The sequence below is a fragment of the Microtus oregoni genome, unplaced genomic scaffold (assembly GCF_018167655.1).
Source record: "Microtus oregoni isolate MIOR12 unplaced genomic scaffold, Mior012 000004F_ref0000308, whole genome shotgun sequence".
Classification (NCBI taxonomy): Eukaryota; Metazoa; Chordata; class Mammalia; order Rodentia; family Cricetidae; genus Microtus; species Microtus oregoni.
The window spans coordinates 6516352-6536240 of NW_024543063.1; the positions used below are offsets into that span (position 1 = coordinate 6516352).

At 47.8% G+C, this 19889-nt stretch overlaps 1 protein-coding gene across 1 annotated transcript in view; it reads left to right on the forward strand.

Moving 5' to 3' along the window:
- Positions 1–19889, forward strand: part of Iqca1 (IQ motif containing with AAA domain 1) — a 125027-nt gene that overhangs the window by 76815 nt on the left and 28323 nt on the right. The window contains exons 10-15 of the mRNA XM_041650471.1: positions 418–524; positions 678–770; positions 3539–3606; positions 6275–6357; positions 14744–14851; positions 18499–18698. Of these exons, the coding sequence (XP_041506405.1) occupies positions 418–524; positions 678–770; positions 3539–3606; positions 6275–6357; positions 14744–14851; positions 18499–18698 (659 nt within the window). The remainder of the gene's footprint in view (positions 1–417; positions 525–677; positions 771–3538; positions 3607–6274; positions 6358–14743; positions 14852–18498; positions 18699–19889) is intronic.

Sequence of the window (19889 nt, forward strand, 5' to 3'; positions counted from 1 at the left end):
CTCTAGCTTGGAGATCTGACCCACACTTTAGAAACCAGGCCTTTGTGTTCATGTCTTCCTGACGCTTTCCTGTCCCAAGGGCTTTGGCTCAGGCCTCCCCAAAATGGTGCATCACAATTCCTGTTTTAGACAGTTCTCAGATCTCCTCTCAGGAGAGTCTAGGTTGTGTTGAGCTGACAAAACCAACCACTCCCATGTCTTTACCTGATGTTTTCACATTCCATTTCCTCTCCTTCTTTCAGGATACCATACGGCCGAGCTATGAACCCTGTCATTCTCTGGCTTCTTTATCCCAACTTCTGTTCTAGAATCTGGACAGATTAGTGTGGGTTGAGATTACAGTAACAACCCTCATGAACCTAGATGTGGAACAGAATTTTTTTTAACTTCCTTTTTCTCTGTCCTTGTGGAGTACAGACATGTGGCTGAATAAAGATGAATCTTGGAATTTTCCTCAAGACTATGACCCAGAAATGATCAAGGAGGAGAAACGGAAGGAACTAGAGTTGGAGATAAGGGTTCAGGTATGCCTGCACTTGCCTCCAGTAGAACAAAACCATTCTCTGCAACAATTACACTTTTTACAGTTTTCAAATTGATGAGCAATCCGAGAATTGACCCCAAGGAGACACAAGCATGCGGAATCACGTAAGAGCCGTGTCGGAATTTTCTCCTAGGTTGACGAGCTGATGAGACAAGAGCTGAAAAACCTCAAGCTGGCTGTGAACAGAGAGAAGGAGCTCCCGCCCCGGGGGAAGAAAGGGAAGAAGGTGAGCATTCAACAAACATAGGCAGCAGACTCTGCCATGGACAGCAACGCCTGCTGGGTAGCTGGCTGTTCCCAGGATGCGCGCTACATGGAGTGTGGTGATTTAAATAAGAATGGCCCCCATAGGCTCACTTATTTGAATGCTCGGTCATGAAGGAGTGATGCTGCTTGGGGGAGATTCGGTGTGGACTTGTGGAAGGAAGCATGTCACTAGGATGTCACTAGTGACGTGGGTTGAGGTTTCAGAAGCCCAAGCCGGGCCCAGTGGCTCTCTCTTCTCCCGCTGTCTGTGGATCCAGATGCAGGACTGTCAGCTGCCTCTCCAGCACCTTGTCTGTCTGTGTGCCGCCATGCTTCCCCACCATGGAAATGGACTCAACCTCTGAAACTGTAAGCAAGCCCCAGCTAGAGACTTTCTTTCATGAGAGTAGCCTTGGTCATGGTGTCTCGTCACAGAGATAGAGCGATGACTAAGACACCAAGCATCCCCTTTCCGCTGATCTCACTGTTCACCACTCAGTGCTCCGTGGTATGGCCCTTAAGTAGGACTAACCCTGCCTTCTGAGAGGATTGTCCCCAGGACTGCCCATTACAGGTTCATATCTCCTTACCCAAGATGAACACTATCTGAGGGGCCGTAGCAAATGCCCCAATCTCTCCGCCCCATCTGTTCCTGAGGGTCGGTCTGTGGTGAATGCAGTAATAGCAAGTGGGCTTTATGAGTGCGAGAGTCAGGCTGAAAGAAACTGGGTGTGTGCAGCTCCTGAATCGCCACACATCCATCTCGCAGTGGTTTGCAGCAGCCAGTCGGACGGAAGCATGTACAGTGCCTTCCTTTAGCCTCCCGTTTCCACGTTCATCCCACAGACAGCCCAGCAACTGAGCCAGAATGCTCAAAAGAGAAATCCAAAACTCCTCCCTGGCAATGTTATCAAATACCCAAGAATCCTATGGTTTGGAGACACTAAGCCATCTTGCCTGTGACCCATGAGCTCACTTGCACTGGGTTGAGTCTTGGCATCTCAGGGGACACCTGACCTTAGGACTGTTCTCTTGGTCCATTTTGTGCTAAAATATAGCTTAACTCTAAAGTCATTTAAATTGTCCCCAGAGCGTTGTTCTGAAGGAACAACACAGTGACCTGAAGCAGTCCCCTCTCCTTTACAGGAACAACTCTTAGTGCCACTATAAAACTTCATGCGTGTCTTCATCTATGAAAAAGGGCATGTGTTCATAACTAGACATGGAAATTGAGCTGTTCACAGTGGGAAACGTATTTCAGAAGTGACTGTGACCTCCTATCAGATGGCAGGCTTTCTCCTCAGCAGCCAATCCAAGGCCACAGCAATCTTGCTTTCCTCCTCCAACCTCATCTCATTCCCTGTGGTCTAGCATCTTCAAGATGTCACCATATCACAGTGGTGTCAGCATCTCTCAAAGGATTGCAGGCAGTTGTGTAGCTAGAAGGGTTTTCACATCCCAGTCCCAAGCCAGGTGGCCTAAGGATGAACCTCAAAGCAAGCTAAAACGTAATCGATTACAAGGAGTCTCATAAGAAAGCCATTTAGCCAGGGATGATACATACACACACACACACACACACACACACACACACACACACACACACATAAGGACAACCCACAGCTGTTTTCTGCCCTTTCTGGAGACGGCGACTTGGTCAGAGATTATCCAACATCCTAAGTGGTCCTTCCTAAACACAAGTCTGATTTGGGCACTCCTCATTCACACTCTCCAGTGGCATCTCTGTATCTGCCTCAGGAGGCCTCTGGGAATCCCATAGTGGCTCTGGTTTCTTTGCATATGAATCGCACTCTGTGTCCCACCTGTGCTTTGTCACTGGTGGATGTTATATTTTCTGGTGACACCAGGTTAGCATCTTTCTCCTACCTAAAGGCCATGAATGTAGGAATGTTTAGACATAAGCGACTATCTCTGGCTCAGAGCAAACCCTTAATGCTTATTATTGTGTGGATTTATTGTTAAGTCTAGCTCCTATGGAGATTGGTCCCTATAGACTAAATGAATAACTTGGAGTGTCACGGTCTGACTTTCAGTGAAAGTGAAAGAGAAAGAGAAAAAAGTTGTTTTTTAAAAATCCAACAGTAGTAGAAGAGGGGAGACTTCTAAGTTCTTTTATGAGCCCTCCAGCATCCTGAAACCAAAGCCAGATAAAGACACTGCAATAAAATGAAGCTAGCTGTCAATTTTCCTCACAAGGGAACACGTATCTTCAACAAGACACTAGCAAACTGAGTTTGGCAACAATTAGATGGATTTTGCTCCAGGACCGTGCAAGGCAAGGATGGTTTGGCATGCACAGATAGGTCTCTGTGCACCACCACATTGGTGGGATGGAGTTGAAGAGCCTAAATCATTGATTATTAGAAGATCAATTGTCTTGTTCTAGGCCGTTTCAGAGATGGGGGGAGGTGTGTGGCATAGTTCAATATTTTATTGTGAGAAAAACTCTGAACCAATTAACTATAGAAGGAATTTACCTCCACGCAACACAGCTATGTTAACCAACAATATGTGCTGTTCGTAGAATACAGACATACAGACTGACAGCAAGTGAGTGTCGGTGCAATGGGACAGACGGCCCAGGGAGCCCTGCACCACAAATACATACAACTAATTTCTGTCAAAGATGCGACAGCAATTCAAAGGAAGGCGAGAAGATGCCTTCAGGAGTCGTCTGCTTGCTCTTTTTTTATGAAAACATTGCTCATTTCCACTTTCTTTAAACAGGGTAAAGGAAAAAAAGGCAAGAAGAAAGGGAAACGGGGAAAGAAGGACAAGGACCTAACAGCTGACAGGTGAGGCGTGGGCTTGTTCTAGGGGTGACAGATGCAGAACACATAAGAAATGTAGAGATGCCCCCCTCCCCAAATCACAGAGCAGGCCGAGGTAAGGCAGCCCCTCTCAGCCCTACCATGCACCTCCTAAACAGAGTGGGGGAGTGGCCGGCTCTGGCGGAAGCCTTGTCTAGACTCTAGACTGAAAAAAATACACGACAGGACCGCTTGCTTGGAGGTAAAGCTGCCTGCCACATCCGCGTTCCTGTTATTTCTAAAAACTCTAATATTTGCGTGGGAGTCAGGGGGTGGCACTTATTAAAAATGGCTGAGAAGATAACATCATGAGACTTAAGAACGTGCAAACTGAGTTTCTTCTGGGCAGGGGGAACCTCATTTTCTTTACAGCCTCACCCTGTCCCCTTTGCATGGTTTGAAGGGAGCCAGAAGAAAGATGTGTTGCAGCTGGGTCTCCAGGGGACTCTTTGCAATCTTGAGGTTCATTTGCCCAACTTCAGTGCTAGTAGATGGCTTGAAATGCTTGTGTTTTGTGAAGGCATCACTTTGTCAGGGAGTTCAGTCAGCGCCTGCCGACTGGAGGCTGGGCGTCATTCTTATGCATCCTCCCCTTACTGTGGGTTTTGCTCATAGCAGACATGAATGACATCCATGGAAAGAAGCCTACTGAATTCTTGGAAGTCCCCCTGCAGTCACCCCCGAGGCAGGCAGAGTAACCCACAGCTGGTGTGTGCTGGGAAGTAGCCCCCCTTGAGGTTACATTGTTCAATGCCTTGGCGCCTACAAGTGTCCTAGGGTACATTTGAGACTCTGGTACCCTCATTCATGAAAAGACAGACATCTTTCATTGCATAAATGCCGAAACTATCCGGGATAGAGATACGCGATACGTGGTCATTTTGAGGGGAGTCTGGCCAGATGGACACATAGAGCCACTGAGTTTATATCTCTTTGTTTTTGCCTTAGTTCCAAAACAGAGTGAAGTAGTGAGAAACCGGGAGTGAACACTGGGGTCTCCTGACGTGACCCTGCTCCTCCTTCCTAGTTAAAGGATCCGTCCACTTTCCTTTGTATTTGAAGTGTCACCAATATAGTGGTGCTGTCCGGCATGGCTGCAGAGGTGGCCTCCCTGTTATAACAGCTAGACGCTGAATGTGTTCTGGGATGTTTCCTTGCCCTGGAATCTGTCTCAAATAAGTCAGAAGCAGTTCATTCTAGCTTCCTTTCTGATTTTGCGATAAGAACACTGGTCGAAAACAGATTAGGAAAGAAGAGGGTTATTTAGCTTAAACTCCAAGCCATAGCCCATCATTGTGGGAAGTCAGGATGGGGACTTGAAGGTGAGCCTGCTCGCTATTCCGCACAGTGCTACCTTCAGCCAACGAAGTCACTTACAACCAAGGAGTAGAACAGGAACTGTGGAGGAGGCCAGTTGCTAGCTGGCTCGTTCACTGGCTCACACCTAGGTTGCTTTCAGATATAGTCCAGGATCATCTGCCTAAGGAATGATGCTGCCCACAGTGTCCTGGGTCCTCCAATATCATTTAATGATAAAGACAAACCCTGACAGGCATACCTGCCGGGTCAAGTCAGTCTGATCTAGATGACCCTTCAATTGAGACTCCTTTCTCCGATAACTCTTAAACTGTATCAAATGGAGGTTACAAATCTTCCTCATCCCGGCATCCAAGCCCCTTTTTGAGAAGTGTTGTTGTTGTTTTGTCATGTATATACAACACAGAGAGCCACACCCACCTGACACAAACACAGCTTTGGACGATTTAGCTTCCATATAAGAATTATCTTCAGCCAGGAGTGGTGGCAAAGTCCCAATACTCACGAGGCAGAGGTAGGCAGATCGTTGTGAGTTCAAGATCAGCCTGGTCTACATAGTGAGCTCCAGGACAACCAGAGCTACATAGTGAGACCCTGTCTCAAATCAAACAAAAATAAATTATTTTCAGGCTGGGCATAGTGGCACGCGCCTTTAATCTCAGCACTCAGGAGGAGAGGCAGATGGTACTCTATGACTCTGAAGCTAGCCTGGTCTACATGGTGAGTTCCAGACAACCAGGGCTATGTAAGGGGAAAAAAACCTTCAGGACTGAAAAGATGCCTTGATCAGCCTGTGAAGCTCCAGATACCACATCAACACATCAACCTCTAGCCTGTACTGCATACACACACAGCACACACATAGCACACGTGCACACACACACACACACACACAACACAGAATTGTCTCCAGTATAAGCAGCTCTTGCTTTTTGTAGATGGTAAGCCACTGTACTAGCAAAGTTCCAAAGAAACAGAAATTTCACAAAGGCTAATGATTTATTGGCTTACAGATGCTAACTGAAAATAAAATTCTAGGCCCATTGTATTACTATTACCGGGTAATTTCTAGCTCGTATTTGGTCCATCATAAAGACTGATGGAGTCATAGGAGGTCTCGGAAGCCCATAAATATAATGAGAAATTATTAATGGGAAATATCCAATATGCACATGGTTGGCTGAAAATACTGTTTTCAAAAAGCCTAATTTATCCCTAAATTGTAGAAATATTTCAAAAACCCATTTATTTGCATATGTGAAAGCATACTTCAGAGAAGTCGTGGTCCTGCGTGTTAGTGTGTGCTGGTGACAGAGGCCCTGTGTTTCCTCCTCAGGACCATCAATTCTCTGTACAAGGAACTGGTTGAAAAAGGCCTGCTGATCCAGTCTCTGAAGGTCAACCTCTCCGATTACATCGGTAAAGTACCCTGAGAACAGGGTGCACATCTGTCACACGGCACGCGTGGGTGCTAGACATGTGTGCCCCTTGTGTCTCTCTCCAAACTGTGCCGTTCCGAACAGTCTGTGTTGCTCTCCAGACATCTGGGTTCTTTGTTGTTTTCTTCGCCATTTCATACAGGTTAAATATTTTTGACAGGAGATGCATTGGTGTATCCTCGGGCCTCTCACTGGAGGTACCCCAAGCCTCTTTGTCTTGTCTGGTGGCGTTTAAGTTGAACTGGTGGTGAAGATGTTGTCCTCAGACTGTTTCTTGGAAAGCTTCCTTTTTCCCTTTATGGATGATGAACAGTCTCCGGGGCAGAACCTGGGACTCACTCTAGAGATTGCTCCAAGCCATCTGTCATACAAACACCCAGATGCCCATTTACCACTTCCCCTCTCAGAGTACAGGAACGTAGGCTCTAGCCAGCCTCACCCAACCTTCATTTGTCCAGGAGTCTGGCTCTGTTTGTTGAGCCTTGATTATGGAAACTTCTGTTCTATGGTCTTAGCCATATCCTCACTACCCCACCATCCCATGGTTTTCTCTTTTAGATGTTTGCACATGTGTGTTGCACGTATGCACACAGGCATGTGGAGAGCCGAGGTTGACCTGTGTCTCCTATTGTCATGCTCCACTCTATGTTTTGAGATAGGGTGTCTCACAGAACCTGGAGCTCACAGATTTAGCTGCTAGGTATTAAGATCCCCACATCCTCCATCTCGGCCTCCCCGGCACTGGGGTAGATGCACACCCCTAGCCTAGCTTCCACCAACTCACTTTCTCATGGTTGCCCAGCAAGCACTTTACCCTCTGGGTTATATCCCCAGCCCTGGTTTCCTTCACGTCCATCTTGGCAGAGCTGGGCGACACAGGAGGCTAATTTACAATCCTGCCCTTCACTCCCAGCCTCTGACTGAACATAGACCTACCAGCCAAATGGAGGGGGCCTTAGCTAGTGCTTTGATAACTGCTCATTATCTTCTGGGATCCATTTCTGATTTTGGACCAGCCACCTCACGTCTTCAGGTGTCCTTCATCAGAAAAGCAAAACAGACTTAAACAGACTTCCCATGTTACACATGGCCCACCCCTGGGAAGAGCTTCATTCTCAGCCTCACTCAGCCAGCTCGTATCTGATCGTCTCATCCAGAAACAGTCAGTGAAAAATGATCAGCTCTCGCTCGTCCTCTAGCTCACCAGTTTTGATTTTCTTTTCTCGGTTTCTTTAGCATTTTTAGACAGAGGTGGCCCCCAGCTGACCCTGGGTGACTCATGCCCTAGGAGAGATACCATCTCAGAGCCCTGATTTTCCTGTATGCGGGGCAGGAGAGAGCAAGAACCTGAGACACAGCAGGCTGCATAGCCTGCACATTCCAAAGACCAGGGACACAGTGCTCAGCAACGCTAGGACCTGAAACCAGCTTTTGGAGCCCTGTGGTTTGCAGCTCCTCTCTCACGTTAGCCCCCTTAATATACCAGATGTCACCCACACCACAGCAGATAAGGGCTGCCCTCCCCACTCTCAGCTCTGCCCCTGCCCAGATGCTCAGCTCCAAGCACTGACCCTGTATCCAGAAGTCCAGCAGCAGGCTCCTGGCCAGATCTCAGTTCACAAGAAACAAAACATTTAATCTGGCTTTGCAGCCACTGCATGATCAATGCTGTTCAAACACACTCAGCTTGAAGAGCCCAGACCCCACTCCTAGGGAGCAGTAAGCTCCAGGTTCCTGTGCGTGAAGTATTCTGGGCACTTTAACTCCTTTACCACAGGGTTAAGGCTGGATATCCGTTCAGTACTTGGGACCGTTGATCGAGATAGGCAAAGCTAGCCCACCCCAGCCTTCCAGCATCCCTGTCCTTCCCTGGATCTTCCAATGCCTTCATTTCTGCTACTGTGGAGTGGAAATGACCATAGCAGCAGCCCCGATGCACGAATGTCAACACTGCGTGAGTCACACCCCCACTTCTCAGCCCTTCAGTAGCCGCTGCTCCTGTTAGCCCTCTGCCAAAGCTGTTGTCGCCTTCATTGGTGGACTCAGGGGGTTAGCATGAGAAGGGCTGGTGTCTTCAGGGTGCCCCCACCCCTCTCCTACACCACATTTACTCAGAGCACCAAGAGATCCCGCCACCTACAGACAACTCAAGACTCTCCTGCGTGGTCTTGGCACACCATGGCTTAGCAGCTGCTGCGCTTGATGAGAAATGGACCAAAGCTCTTTTCATGCCAGGTCACATTCTCCTCGGTGCTCATCACCTCTGCTGAAACTTGGAAGATTCCACAAGCTTCTAAAACTCCACTCCCAAAAGCCCGAAGTATGCCAACACAGCACACAAGCATGGTCTTGCATGTGTTCACCTGGAGATGTCTCTTGAGTCACGTGGTATTTGTACTCTCTTTGGAAGCTGGGGAGCTCACCCCAAACACAAGTGTAGTTCTTCAGCATTTCCAGAAATTCTCAATATGCATCACTATAGCTGTGTTGAAATATGGAGTGGTGGGCTGTGTCCCGCCACCCGGCTAGCTTTACCCAAAATAATTACATGGAAACTGTATTCTTTTAAACACTGCCTGACCCATTAGTTTCAGTTTCTTATTGGCTAGCTTTTACATATTGATCTAACCCATTTCTATTAATCTGTGTAGCCCACGAGCTGGCTTACCAGGAAAGATCTTAACCTGCGTCTGTCTGGAGTGGGAGAACCATGGCGACTCCCTGACTCAGCTTCTTTCTCCCAGCATTCCGTTCTGTTTACTTCGCCTACCTAAGGGTTGGCCTATCAAATGGGTCTAGGCAGTTTCTTTATTAATAAGAAATCACTCCCACATCATTTCCCCTTTTTCTGTTTAAACAAAAAAGAAAGGCTTTAACTTTAACATAGTAAAATTACATATAGCAAAACAGTTATCAAGCAAGAATTACAGTTACAATATTTATATCTATTTTATCTTTTATCATAACTAAGGAAAACTATAACTATCTATTCATTCTTCAACTCCATCAAAGACTCCAGAAGGATATAATACTACCTAAGTAAACAAGAAATAAGAAAACTCTAGAAATGACAGAGACATCTCGCTGCCTGGACAGTCACCCAAAGTTCTTTTGTACCGTTGGGGTATCCATCTTCAGCCTTCAGGCCCATAGTATCCAGCAGACATTTCCATGAAGCAGGAAATTTCAAAGACAGTTCAGTCACTATCTGCTGTGTCCTGCAGAATGTCTCACAGACACTTTCATGAGTCATGAACCCCAAAAGACCGTATCACCTTTAGGCAAGTTCAGCAGTCCTCTCTCTGCGGGTTCTCTGTGTCCATTTTATGCAACAGTCCAGGCAAGAGCAGTTTCTTGCCCAAATGGCTATCAAACTCCATAAGGATCCTCTTCGATGCCCATCTTCCTCTCGAAGTAGATTGGTGCTGCCAGGAGCAGATATGTCTGATTGTCATGAAAAGTCCTAAGTTATTAAAATATTTTAAATGCCATATTCTGCAGCCTTTGAGAGATATGAAGAATGCCTATCTGAAATATATCTCTATATATCTAGAAAATCTAAGTGACATGACTACAAGCTTGACTATTACTGATGATTAACCATTAACCTATATTTCTTAATTATACATTACATTTTTAAATGAACTACACAATCACAATACCTTAATCAAGATCAGAAATACATATACATATAACAAAATTGACTGTAAAATCCACACCAATGCAAATTACTCATACCTATATCATTTCCCCCTTTAAATGTAAAAGAACATTTACAAACAATATTTTGGGAACATGGGCGCAGTTTTTTCTCTCCAAACTGCTTCCTGCTGAATGGGGGCGCTGTTAATCAGATCATTTAGGGTGTAACCTGTGTGCCAGGTTTATCTCAGTTGGCAGTTGAGTGAAGTAATTTTTTGAGGGTGTTCACAGGAACTTTTCGGGAGGTCGTGGTCTATCATACCATATCGGGATAGATGCAATCCACAGGGTCTGGTCCTCTGTGAAAACAAAAGAAGACCCTTTCCAAAGCATCATATCCTTAGAACCAAATTCTGAAGTCATACCCTCATGATATCCGTTTTGGTTCCACTTGGCAGCCCATAGAATGAAATGTCTCTCTGTACTTAGCTCCTTCACAGTCAAAAATTTTAAAGAAAACACAATGTACATAATCCAGACTCTCTGTGAATTTTCCATTTTTACGTGGCTTATTTTTCTTTATTTCTTTTAATCTCTTAACTATGTATACTCTGTCTCTTTAAAGACTTTACCTTTTTTTTTAACCATTAACTTTATTCTCTATATTCTTTTTTTTTTCTCTCTCAAACCTATGTACATTCATCCAACAGTGTGGTCTTTTATGTTTGAATCTGTTTTATTGTGAATCTGTAACATTTTTTTACTATCCAGGAGCATTTCTTAAAATGTTAAGCAGTTCTTAAAAACTTAAGTTACGCCATGTACAGGTAATACGGTACCGCCTGTGTCCTGCCCAGTTGAAACCTTAAATGCGCTGGTTTTATGGTAATTACGGTAGTTCCTGCCTGAGACCAGCACAGTTCAGCATGGCAGAACTGAGCCAAGCCGCTCCTGCCTCAGAGCCATTTGGTGCCCCTGAGCCACACACAGTTCCAGGCACACAGCAGTCCACATTGCCATCAAGCAAGCTGTAGAGCTTTACTCCAAATGCGCCATTCAAAAACTCTGTCTCCCGCAGGAGACAGATCGCAATGGCGGCACAGCCCAGAAAGCCGGCATTTTAAAACAGCCAGTTTTTTCCTGCTGCTGAGTCAGGACAATTTCTTTGCGGCACGCAACCCACAAACAGCAAAAAGCTGTATTAAATTCTCTCTCTCTCCTTTTTAAGCCCTCTCAGGTTTTACGTGGAGTTCATTAGCACGTTGGGTGCCACTCTGTTGTAATACAGAGCGGCGGGCTGTGTCCCGCCACCCGGCTAGCTTTACCCAAAATAATTACATGGAAACTGTATTCTTTTAAACACTCCCTGACCCATTAGTTTCAGTTTCTTATTGGCTAGCTTTTACATATTGATCTAACCCATTTCTATTAATCTGTGTAGCCCACGAGCTGGCTTACCAGGAAAGATCTTAACCTGCGTCTGTCTGGAGTGGGAGAACCATGGCGACTCCCTGACTCAGCTTCTTTCTCCCAGCATTCCGTTCTGTTTACTCCGCCTACCTAAGGGTTGGTCTATCAAATGGGTCTAGGCAGTTTCTTTATTAATAAGAAATCACTCCCACATCATAGCTGGACCTGAACCCTGTAACTATGTAACACTAGGCTTGTCCATAGACCATCACACCACAGGCAGTTCCCACTATGCGTGACAGGGGTGAGTTAGCCAATGTCGGTGATGTACCAAAGACCACTGTTTATGTTCATAGATGCTCCTGAGTGCCTTCACCCCTGTCCCTGAAGGATTCCTTTAAGAATAGAGATAGATCAGTCACCGTGCGGACCTGACTTCTGTCCCTGGATCCCATAGACAAGAAGTTGGGTATGGTGGCGCCTTCTTAGTGTTGGGGAAGTAGAGACAGGTGGCTCCCTGGTGCTCACTGGTCAACAAGCCTACCTGGTACCAGGCCAGTGAGAGACCCTGTCTCAAAACCAAGGTGGACAGCTTCTGAGAAACAACAGAGATTGACCTCTGGCCTCCAAATGTGTGTGTGTATGTGCGCGCGCGCACACACACACACGGATATTTTGATAAACTGCTCCATCCTTCATTCCTTTATTATTTCTATATTGAAAAGAACGGAAACACAAGTAGCCGATTTTGTTTTGATTTCCAGGGTACTGTTTGTTTCTGGTTGCTTTCAGCTGTGCTCTTCCACGCGGCTTCTCTTTACCTTGCTCGCTCTGTACCTGCCTGGTATGTCTGTCTTAACGGGGATCACAAGCCTGGCAGCTTAAACGGTGGAAAGTGATGGACTCACAGTTCTGCAGACTGAAAGTCTGAGGTTGAGGTGTGGCAGGGTGGGTTCCTTCTGAGGCTGTGAGGAAACCACCCCACCCATCCCCCCTGCTTCTGATGTGTGGATGCTTTGCCCCTCCTGTACCCTCGTCTCTGGGTCCCATCCTCCCTCCAGGCATGTCTTTCTCTGTATCCAATTCTCCTGTTCCCGTAAAGACATTTTCAGGCCACCTGGTGGTCCCATTTCCTAAAAGCATCTTCACAGACACCCCCCCCACACACACACACACACACTTACAGGTAAGGTCACATGGTGAGAAGCTGGGCTTAAAGACTCCAGCATCCAGATTGTACCAGAACTCAGTTCAGCCCCCCGTGCACTCCAGGTTTCTTCTCTTTCAGCTGTCCTGCATTTCCTATCCCCTTTTCACGTTCTTTGCCTCACTACCCTTTCTCCTGGCTTTCACCTTTTCTCTCCCTTCTGGAAGACCTGGTGCTTATGCAGGAGATCCAGAACCTTCTAAGCTCTGACTCTGGAGATGGGAGGGATAATGACTCCCATTCCGGGCAATCATTAAACACAGAGGCATGCTTTCAGAGTGAGGCTCATTACTTGGCAAACAGCCCGGGCTAGTTGGACCCTTCTCTCTATCAGAACCAACACCCACTAATTTAATTTAATATAATTTGTTTAAATAAAATCTGCTAGGTTCCAGAAAATATGGTCTGCCTGGATATTAATATAGATTTACATAAGCAAGAAAATTGAGGTCACTTTCACAGCCCTTCTCGTGTCATGTTTACTGGCAGTCAGCACTAGATTTAACGGTTGCTACAGGGTCTCTTTCCCTTCTGGTAGAGGCTAAATTAACCATTCCGCTATTTATTACCTGCTTGTTAAAATGCAGGAGTCTCCGGATCCGTAATGCAAGTGTCCACTATCACTCATTCCGCCAACCCATACCGCCGTCCTTGCCAAGGACTTCTTGTTTTCAGGCCGAGGATTTGGATGGCTGCCCTGCGCAAGACAGCAGCCAGTCTCCCAGTGGTAGCTCCAATTTTCCTCACGTTTGGAAATGCTGTAGGCATTGGGTGTCTTTGGCATTTACAAATAGGAGTGTGCATGCTGCGTCTGTCACACACACACACACACACACACACACACACTCACCGGGGCCAATGAGGACCTGAAGTGGGAAAGAAAGCATCTGGGTGGACAATCAAATACCCTGTCTCCTTCCAGGAGTATTTTCACCGCGAATTCAGAAACAGATCACAGGAATCATAGAGGTACATAAAGGTCCATCCTCGTGACAAATGGAGACAGCCAAACTAATTTTCTTGGTGACCTTATCTAAATGAGTTAGAAAATAACACTTCAGATTTATGGCTAGTTACAATTAAGGCCTTTGATATCTTTAATTAAACCTGTAGAGATTTATTTCCGTATTATTCCTTTGGTAACCCTTTAAAAATGATAAAAATGTAAATTAATATTGCCCTCAACAGGAGATGTTTCTATTTATCCTAAATTAGTCTCAGACCCTTCCTCTCACACTGCACTGCTCGGGCACACATTGCGCGTGGCTCTTAAATAATTTATCGTGGGACTTTGACAATTTAAGGAATAATTTCTTAGCGTCTCAAGCAAAACCTGCAGCATTTTAGCTTCTTTGTCTGTCACTCAAAACTTTATCTAGTTTCAAACAACACGATGCTTTTTTCTCTCTCTTTATCGTGACTATAAGGGGAAACGCTGAGGATCAATCACATCTGGGGACTGGTACATGCTAAGCGGCCGGCGTTTTTTTCCATGAGAGATTGTTGTAGCTGTTAATATAATTTGCCTTTTATTACTTCTGGCATCGCTATGCTTTCTTGCCTAGTTTCTCTTCAAACCTTATCTAGGAGAAGATGTCCTGGGTTCATTCTGCAGCTGAGATAAAAAAAAAAAATCCTCTGACCAAAAGCAACTCGGGGAGGAAAGAGATTATTTGGTTTACACTTCCAGGTCACAGTTCATCATTGACAGGCATCAGGGCAGGAACTCCAAGCGGGAACCACTCCTGGAGGGAGACCTCTTGCTGCCTCGCTCCTCTGGCTTTTGTTCACTTATCCATCCATGTTTAGCTGGCTTCCTCATAGAGCCCAGAACCACCTGCATAGGGATGGTGCTGCCCACTGTGGACAGAGTCTTCCTCTATCCATCTAGACAATCCCCCCATAAAGAAGCTCACAGGTCAGTCTAATCTGGGCAATTCTTGATCAAGGCTTTCCTCTCAGATGGCTGTGGGCTATGTCAGGAATATGACTGGGCCAGACGTGTCCTCCATAATGGCTCTTCCGCGTTGCATCTGTGTTCTCTGATCCTGCCTTTCCAGACCAGCTTGGTTTCCCATTCGCTCATCCAGGTTTCCTTCCTCCCCAGGTGAGTACAGCTACCTGGGGACCACTCTGCGCCAGGTGGCTGTGGAGCCCATGCCTTCTCTCCTGGATGTCAAACAGCTCATCACACTCTACGGGATCCTGCCTTTGGGTAAGGCCTGGCCGTTCCTACAAGCTGAAGCAGCACCCTCCCTTCTTGCTTTGATAGTGTTTCCTGTTTGACCCCAAAAGGACTTTTCGTTTTCCCACCCGAGAATATGAAGCCTTGTCTCGTTTCCATAGTAAATGCCCAACATGCCCATCAGAGAAGGGCCTGCTGGGAAGAGTGTTTCTGTGCCATCTTTGGGTCCAGTTTGCAGTGTGGCAGTCCGCTGGAGACAGGTGGACTCTGTGAAGTCAGTCAGCAGAGCCCAAGGGCTAGGGCAGCAGTGTGCCTTCACACGGTGCCTTCTGTAACTGCATCCTCTCTGAAATTGGTGGGATGTCTTTCCTGTGTACTCAGTCTTTCCCTGAGGCTCTCCTGATCTTCCCCAATGTCCCTTCTCACCAAGGAAGAGTTCCATCACATGCTTCAGACACCTCTCTAGGGCGTGCCTAAGGATGCAGGAAGGCATGGAGTCGGTCTTCCTTCCCTCTGGTTGATGACTGCCTTGGGAGGGCAGCACCCCGCACGGTGGTGCTCTGCCCACAGCTCTGAAACTGGAAATTGCGGCTGATTCACCTGCTTCAATTACTGTCCCGCTTTGACTTCAGACCTTAAGTCTGTTGGCAAGAAAGCCTCACGTCCCCCCTGACATTACATCACTAGTAGTAAACGTAATTGGAGGACCATATAAATATACAGTTTCTATATTTCATATTGTATCCTGTACAAGTATAACATATTGGAGAACACGACTTAATGTCAACAAACTCGATATGTAATATTCACGGGGCCAACTTAATAAAGTACATTGAGCCTCACACCTTGTTATAACAGAGTGAGAGACAGAGAACACAGTGCTGGGTGTGCTACATTTGTCCCCTTGGTTTGCAGGACCCTGGCATGCTTGGTTTTCTATTCTGCTTCTAAAACCTCCCTTGAGAAGACAACCCACCTCCTCTACCTTCCCGACCCCTTTGTCGTGGAGGACCCTCCCATCCCCACCCCTCATCCCACACCACCCCCATCCCCGGCTGTCATCAACAGCTGCCAAGGCCTCCTGGCCACAGAGTCAGCTGGAGAGCTTGTTCTCCTGAGGGAGTTTGATGTCACCTGTCAAGAATGCAGACGCGAGCAGGGCAGATGAGCTGTGTGCACAGATATGCCTTCGGGGCTGTTGAATGTAAATTTCACAAGTCACCTCCAGCTGTAAGTTAAAGCAACACGGGGAGATGTCAGCTGCTACCGGCACAGTTCCCGAAGCTGCCCCTTGTCTCCCCGCACTCCTGGGGAAGACTTATGTGGAAAGTGGTGTCCTGTTACCAAAGGAACCAGGCAAGGCCTTAGGGAGCACTGATGGTTCAGGTCACTTGAGTGGCAGCCGTGGCAGAAGTCCACAGAGGCCACTTTCCACATCTGGCCTAAGTGACTAGAACTAGCTTTGAAGTTCCATAGATTGCCCTCAGGGTATGAGAGAAATCCCAGGACATGTCTAATCAGGTCTGGGGAGATCCAGAGAAGAGGCTGAGGGTACTGGGGAAGGCGCTTTGTTGGGTAGATCTGGGTTTGTTCCTGTGGTCACCTACCCTCCAGAACCCTCCATCTCCAGATGGCAGAAGTAGGGTCAGGGCCTAGAACTCCATTCCTCCCGTTACCCTGCAGTCCTCCAGACCTTCGACAGGCCCTAAGCCCAAGGCCGGAAGTGTCCTCACTCTCTAGGCCACTCCATAAGATGTCAGAAAGAGCTGCAGTTGCCAGGCCTGTGAGGCCCCCTGGCTCCCTGCTGAACCCCAACCACAGAGACCTTCCCTGGACCCTCTCTTCACCTGAGTGGTCTAGGTGGCCCCTCCCTCAAAAGGCGACATCCTGCATGCACATCTGATGCATCTTTCCCGAAGTCTCCTTCTGCTCCCTCCCCAGATTCCGTCCTCCACGCTGTCCTTTCCTCTGCCACCCCTTCCCAGGCTCTCCCACCCCTGGCCCCAGCCAGCACCCTTGGCAAGCCTAGGATTCCCACCCACCTTTCAGACACCCAACATCTATCACCAGTCTCACCACCTGCCCCATCACTGTCTTTCCCAGTCACCTCACCAGTCAAAATGTACACAGCCCCTCCAAGACCTACCTGGCTAGCCTCTGTGCCTCCATCGCTCTGACCTTCCTCGCACACTGCTCCTGGGTCCTCCTCCAAAGTCCAGCACATATGTCCCCTTCTCCCAGAGACCAACTGAGGCCCCTAGCTTAATTTCAGCTTCTCCAGCACCGTGGATCTTGAGGCTCCCAGCATCCTTTGCCTCCCATGGCAGGAACACCTGAAGCTCAGTCCCATCCTGGCTTCTCGTTGCAGGTCCACCGTCTCAGGACTCAGTTCCCTCCTGACCATAAACTCTTAGCAGCATATCTCAAGGCATTTCCACATTTAAAACCCACCCTACCTAGCCACGGGAGCACGCAGGGCTTGCCAGGGCCATGCCCAAAGCATCCTTCCATATCCAAGTATGAACAAAAGAGGAATAAACGGCCTCTTTTTCCTGCCACCAAAAAAGTGTACCCCTTCATCATGCTATGCTGCTATATAACTCCCACTAGCCACGAGCAATGCCCCCTTGCTTGTGTCACCTGAAAGGACATGGAGAACAGTGAACAACTATAAAAATATGTTTCTGATTGTCACACAACTCCCTGTATCTTCTCAGTTATCCCTGAAAGGAAAGGAAGGGACACGTTATATCGAGCCAGGCATGATAGCACATTAGAAAGGCAGAGGAGAAGGATTGGGCCAGCCTGGGGTATAGATAGGGTGAGATCCTGTCTCAGATTTTATGATTAATGTTGTTGTCATTATATTCACACATTAACAGCCAAGACATGGACACCCAGCGTCACTAAAACCAGAGTCCCTCAGAGACAGCTGCTCCCCTCACCATACTGACCAGCACTGAGTTCTGTGTACCTTGTACCTCCTGAGTGCCCTCTTTGTTCTGCCACCCGCAGCCCCCATGTTGGAGAGCACCTGGCCTGAGGTGTAGACTGTGGATGAGGTCAGGAGGCAGCAACAACAATAAGCCAAGTTGCTTCACAGCCAAGTGCCAGATAACCTTTGCTCCTGACAGCCTGGGGCCAGCTCAGGAGAAACACCTCTCAGCTTTGCCCCCTGCCCTTGGCCTTTTCCCCTCCACCCTGTCTCATAGGCTTCAATACATAGGAGAAAAGAAGGTTCCAGAGGAAATGAACACGTCTCAGCCGATTGCATTGTCTGTCTCTCTGCATTCCATTCCCAAGTTGTCAAGGATTTAGTGAAGCTCTTGACAGAGAAACCCCAGAAACATTACACACACACACATACACATACACACACACACACACACACACAAACACACACACACACCTTGGGTAAGCTATTGCAGGAATGTTCCTTAAAATTTTGAGTCTGAAAAAATGCAGAACCAGTGAAGAGAATCTGGCCTGGAGGACCCCAGAGGCCCCAGAGCCCAATGAGGCAGAAGGTGAGCCTTGGACTTGACATGATTTCCTCACATTCATGGTGGCCAGAGACCCCTTCGTACAGTGCAACCACAGCCTGAGGCCCGCTAGCAGAATAAGGACCTCTGGCTTTGTTGGCAGCATCCAGCAGCATTGGCCTCTGTCCTTTCCAGGGTCCCCAGAAGTGCACGAGAAAGCCCCCTTGGTGAAGTCGCTGCTGTTGGCCGGGCCTTCAGGGGTGGGGAAGAAAATGCTGGTCCACGCCATCTGCACGGAAACGGGAGCTACCCTCTTCAACTTGTCCTCCTCCAACATCGCCGGGAAGTACCCCGGCAAAACCGGCCTGCAGATGATGCTACACTTGGTTTTCAAGGTACGTGCTGGGGCTTCTTTTTCGAGTCCAGCAGGTCATTCTTCTAGGCCAGCAGACACGTTTGTGTTGAACTCCCATGTCATCTGCCCCCGCCCGCATAAATTAACTCCTTCTCACATGGGGCTGGGCATCACACAATTAGAAACAGCTTCTTCGGAGCGTAATCACCCTACTGTGCCACCCAGCCCTGACTCCTGCAGCCACGGGGTTCCTTGCTGAAATGCCTGCACGTCTCCTGGAAACTCAGACCCGCGTTTGACTTCCTCAGCTCATCAGTGTGGGAGCTGTGTGTATGCTTCTCATGTGGTATAAATTACACTGCTCCGTTTCCCTCTCGGCGCTGGCTCTCCCAGCAGGTCTGAAGGAGGAAAGAGCAGGAAGCTAACGGACAAGGATGACACAGGGTCAGTGTCTCAGAGGACCCAATGCACTGCCAGCTCTGTGACCTTAGTTAAGTTCTTAACAGCCCCTTTGGGTCCCATCACCAAAAGGAATGAACCTTAAAGAACTCTGATAGGAATCTTTTATTATGCTATGAAGATTTTACAAGATGTAATTTTTGACTTGGCCGAGGACCTTGCGGTCATCCCCCTGCCTGTCAGCTTGAAGTGTAGAAACCAGTGTGGCTGCACACACCGTCCAAGTTGGGCACTGGGCTGAACCTGCCTTTCAGAGCTATAAGAAATGGGGATGGAGTGTAAACGAAACACAGATAGAAGTGAGCCCCTCCTAGGAATGCTGGCCCAGTAGATCTCAGATGAGCGAAGTCAGGAGTGGGCTTCGTTCCCTCAGCCACCTCTCGCCATAGGACCCTTAGGGAGGGTTGCTCTCTTCTCCTTTCGTGCTTGTCACAAAGGAACCCTACGGCACAACGCTTCCGGTCACAGGACGCCTATCTGGTGTGCTCTGCTCAGATGACTGACTCCTCTCAGGAAATCTCTCTTCAGGTCCTGGCCTGCTTTGGGGCGGATGGATGGGCGAGTGGGTGTGTGTTTGTGTTCGCGTGTGCGGGATGCACATGTGTGAGTGGGGGTGAGCATGCAGACGTGTCAGAATGCATGCAACAGCCAGAGGTCAGCCTTGGGTGTCATTCTTCAGATGCCACCCACCTCGTTGGAGGAGACAGGGTCGCTCACTGGTCTGGACTCACCAGGTAGGCTGATCTGGCTCTGGCCAGCAAGCACCAGAGAT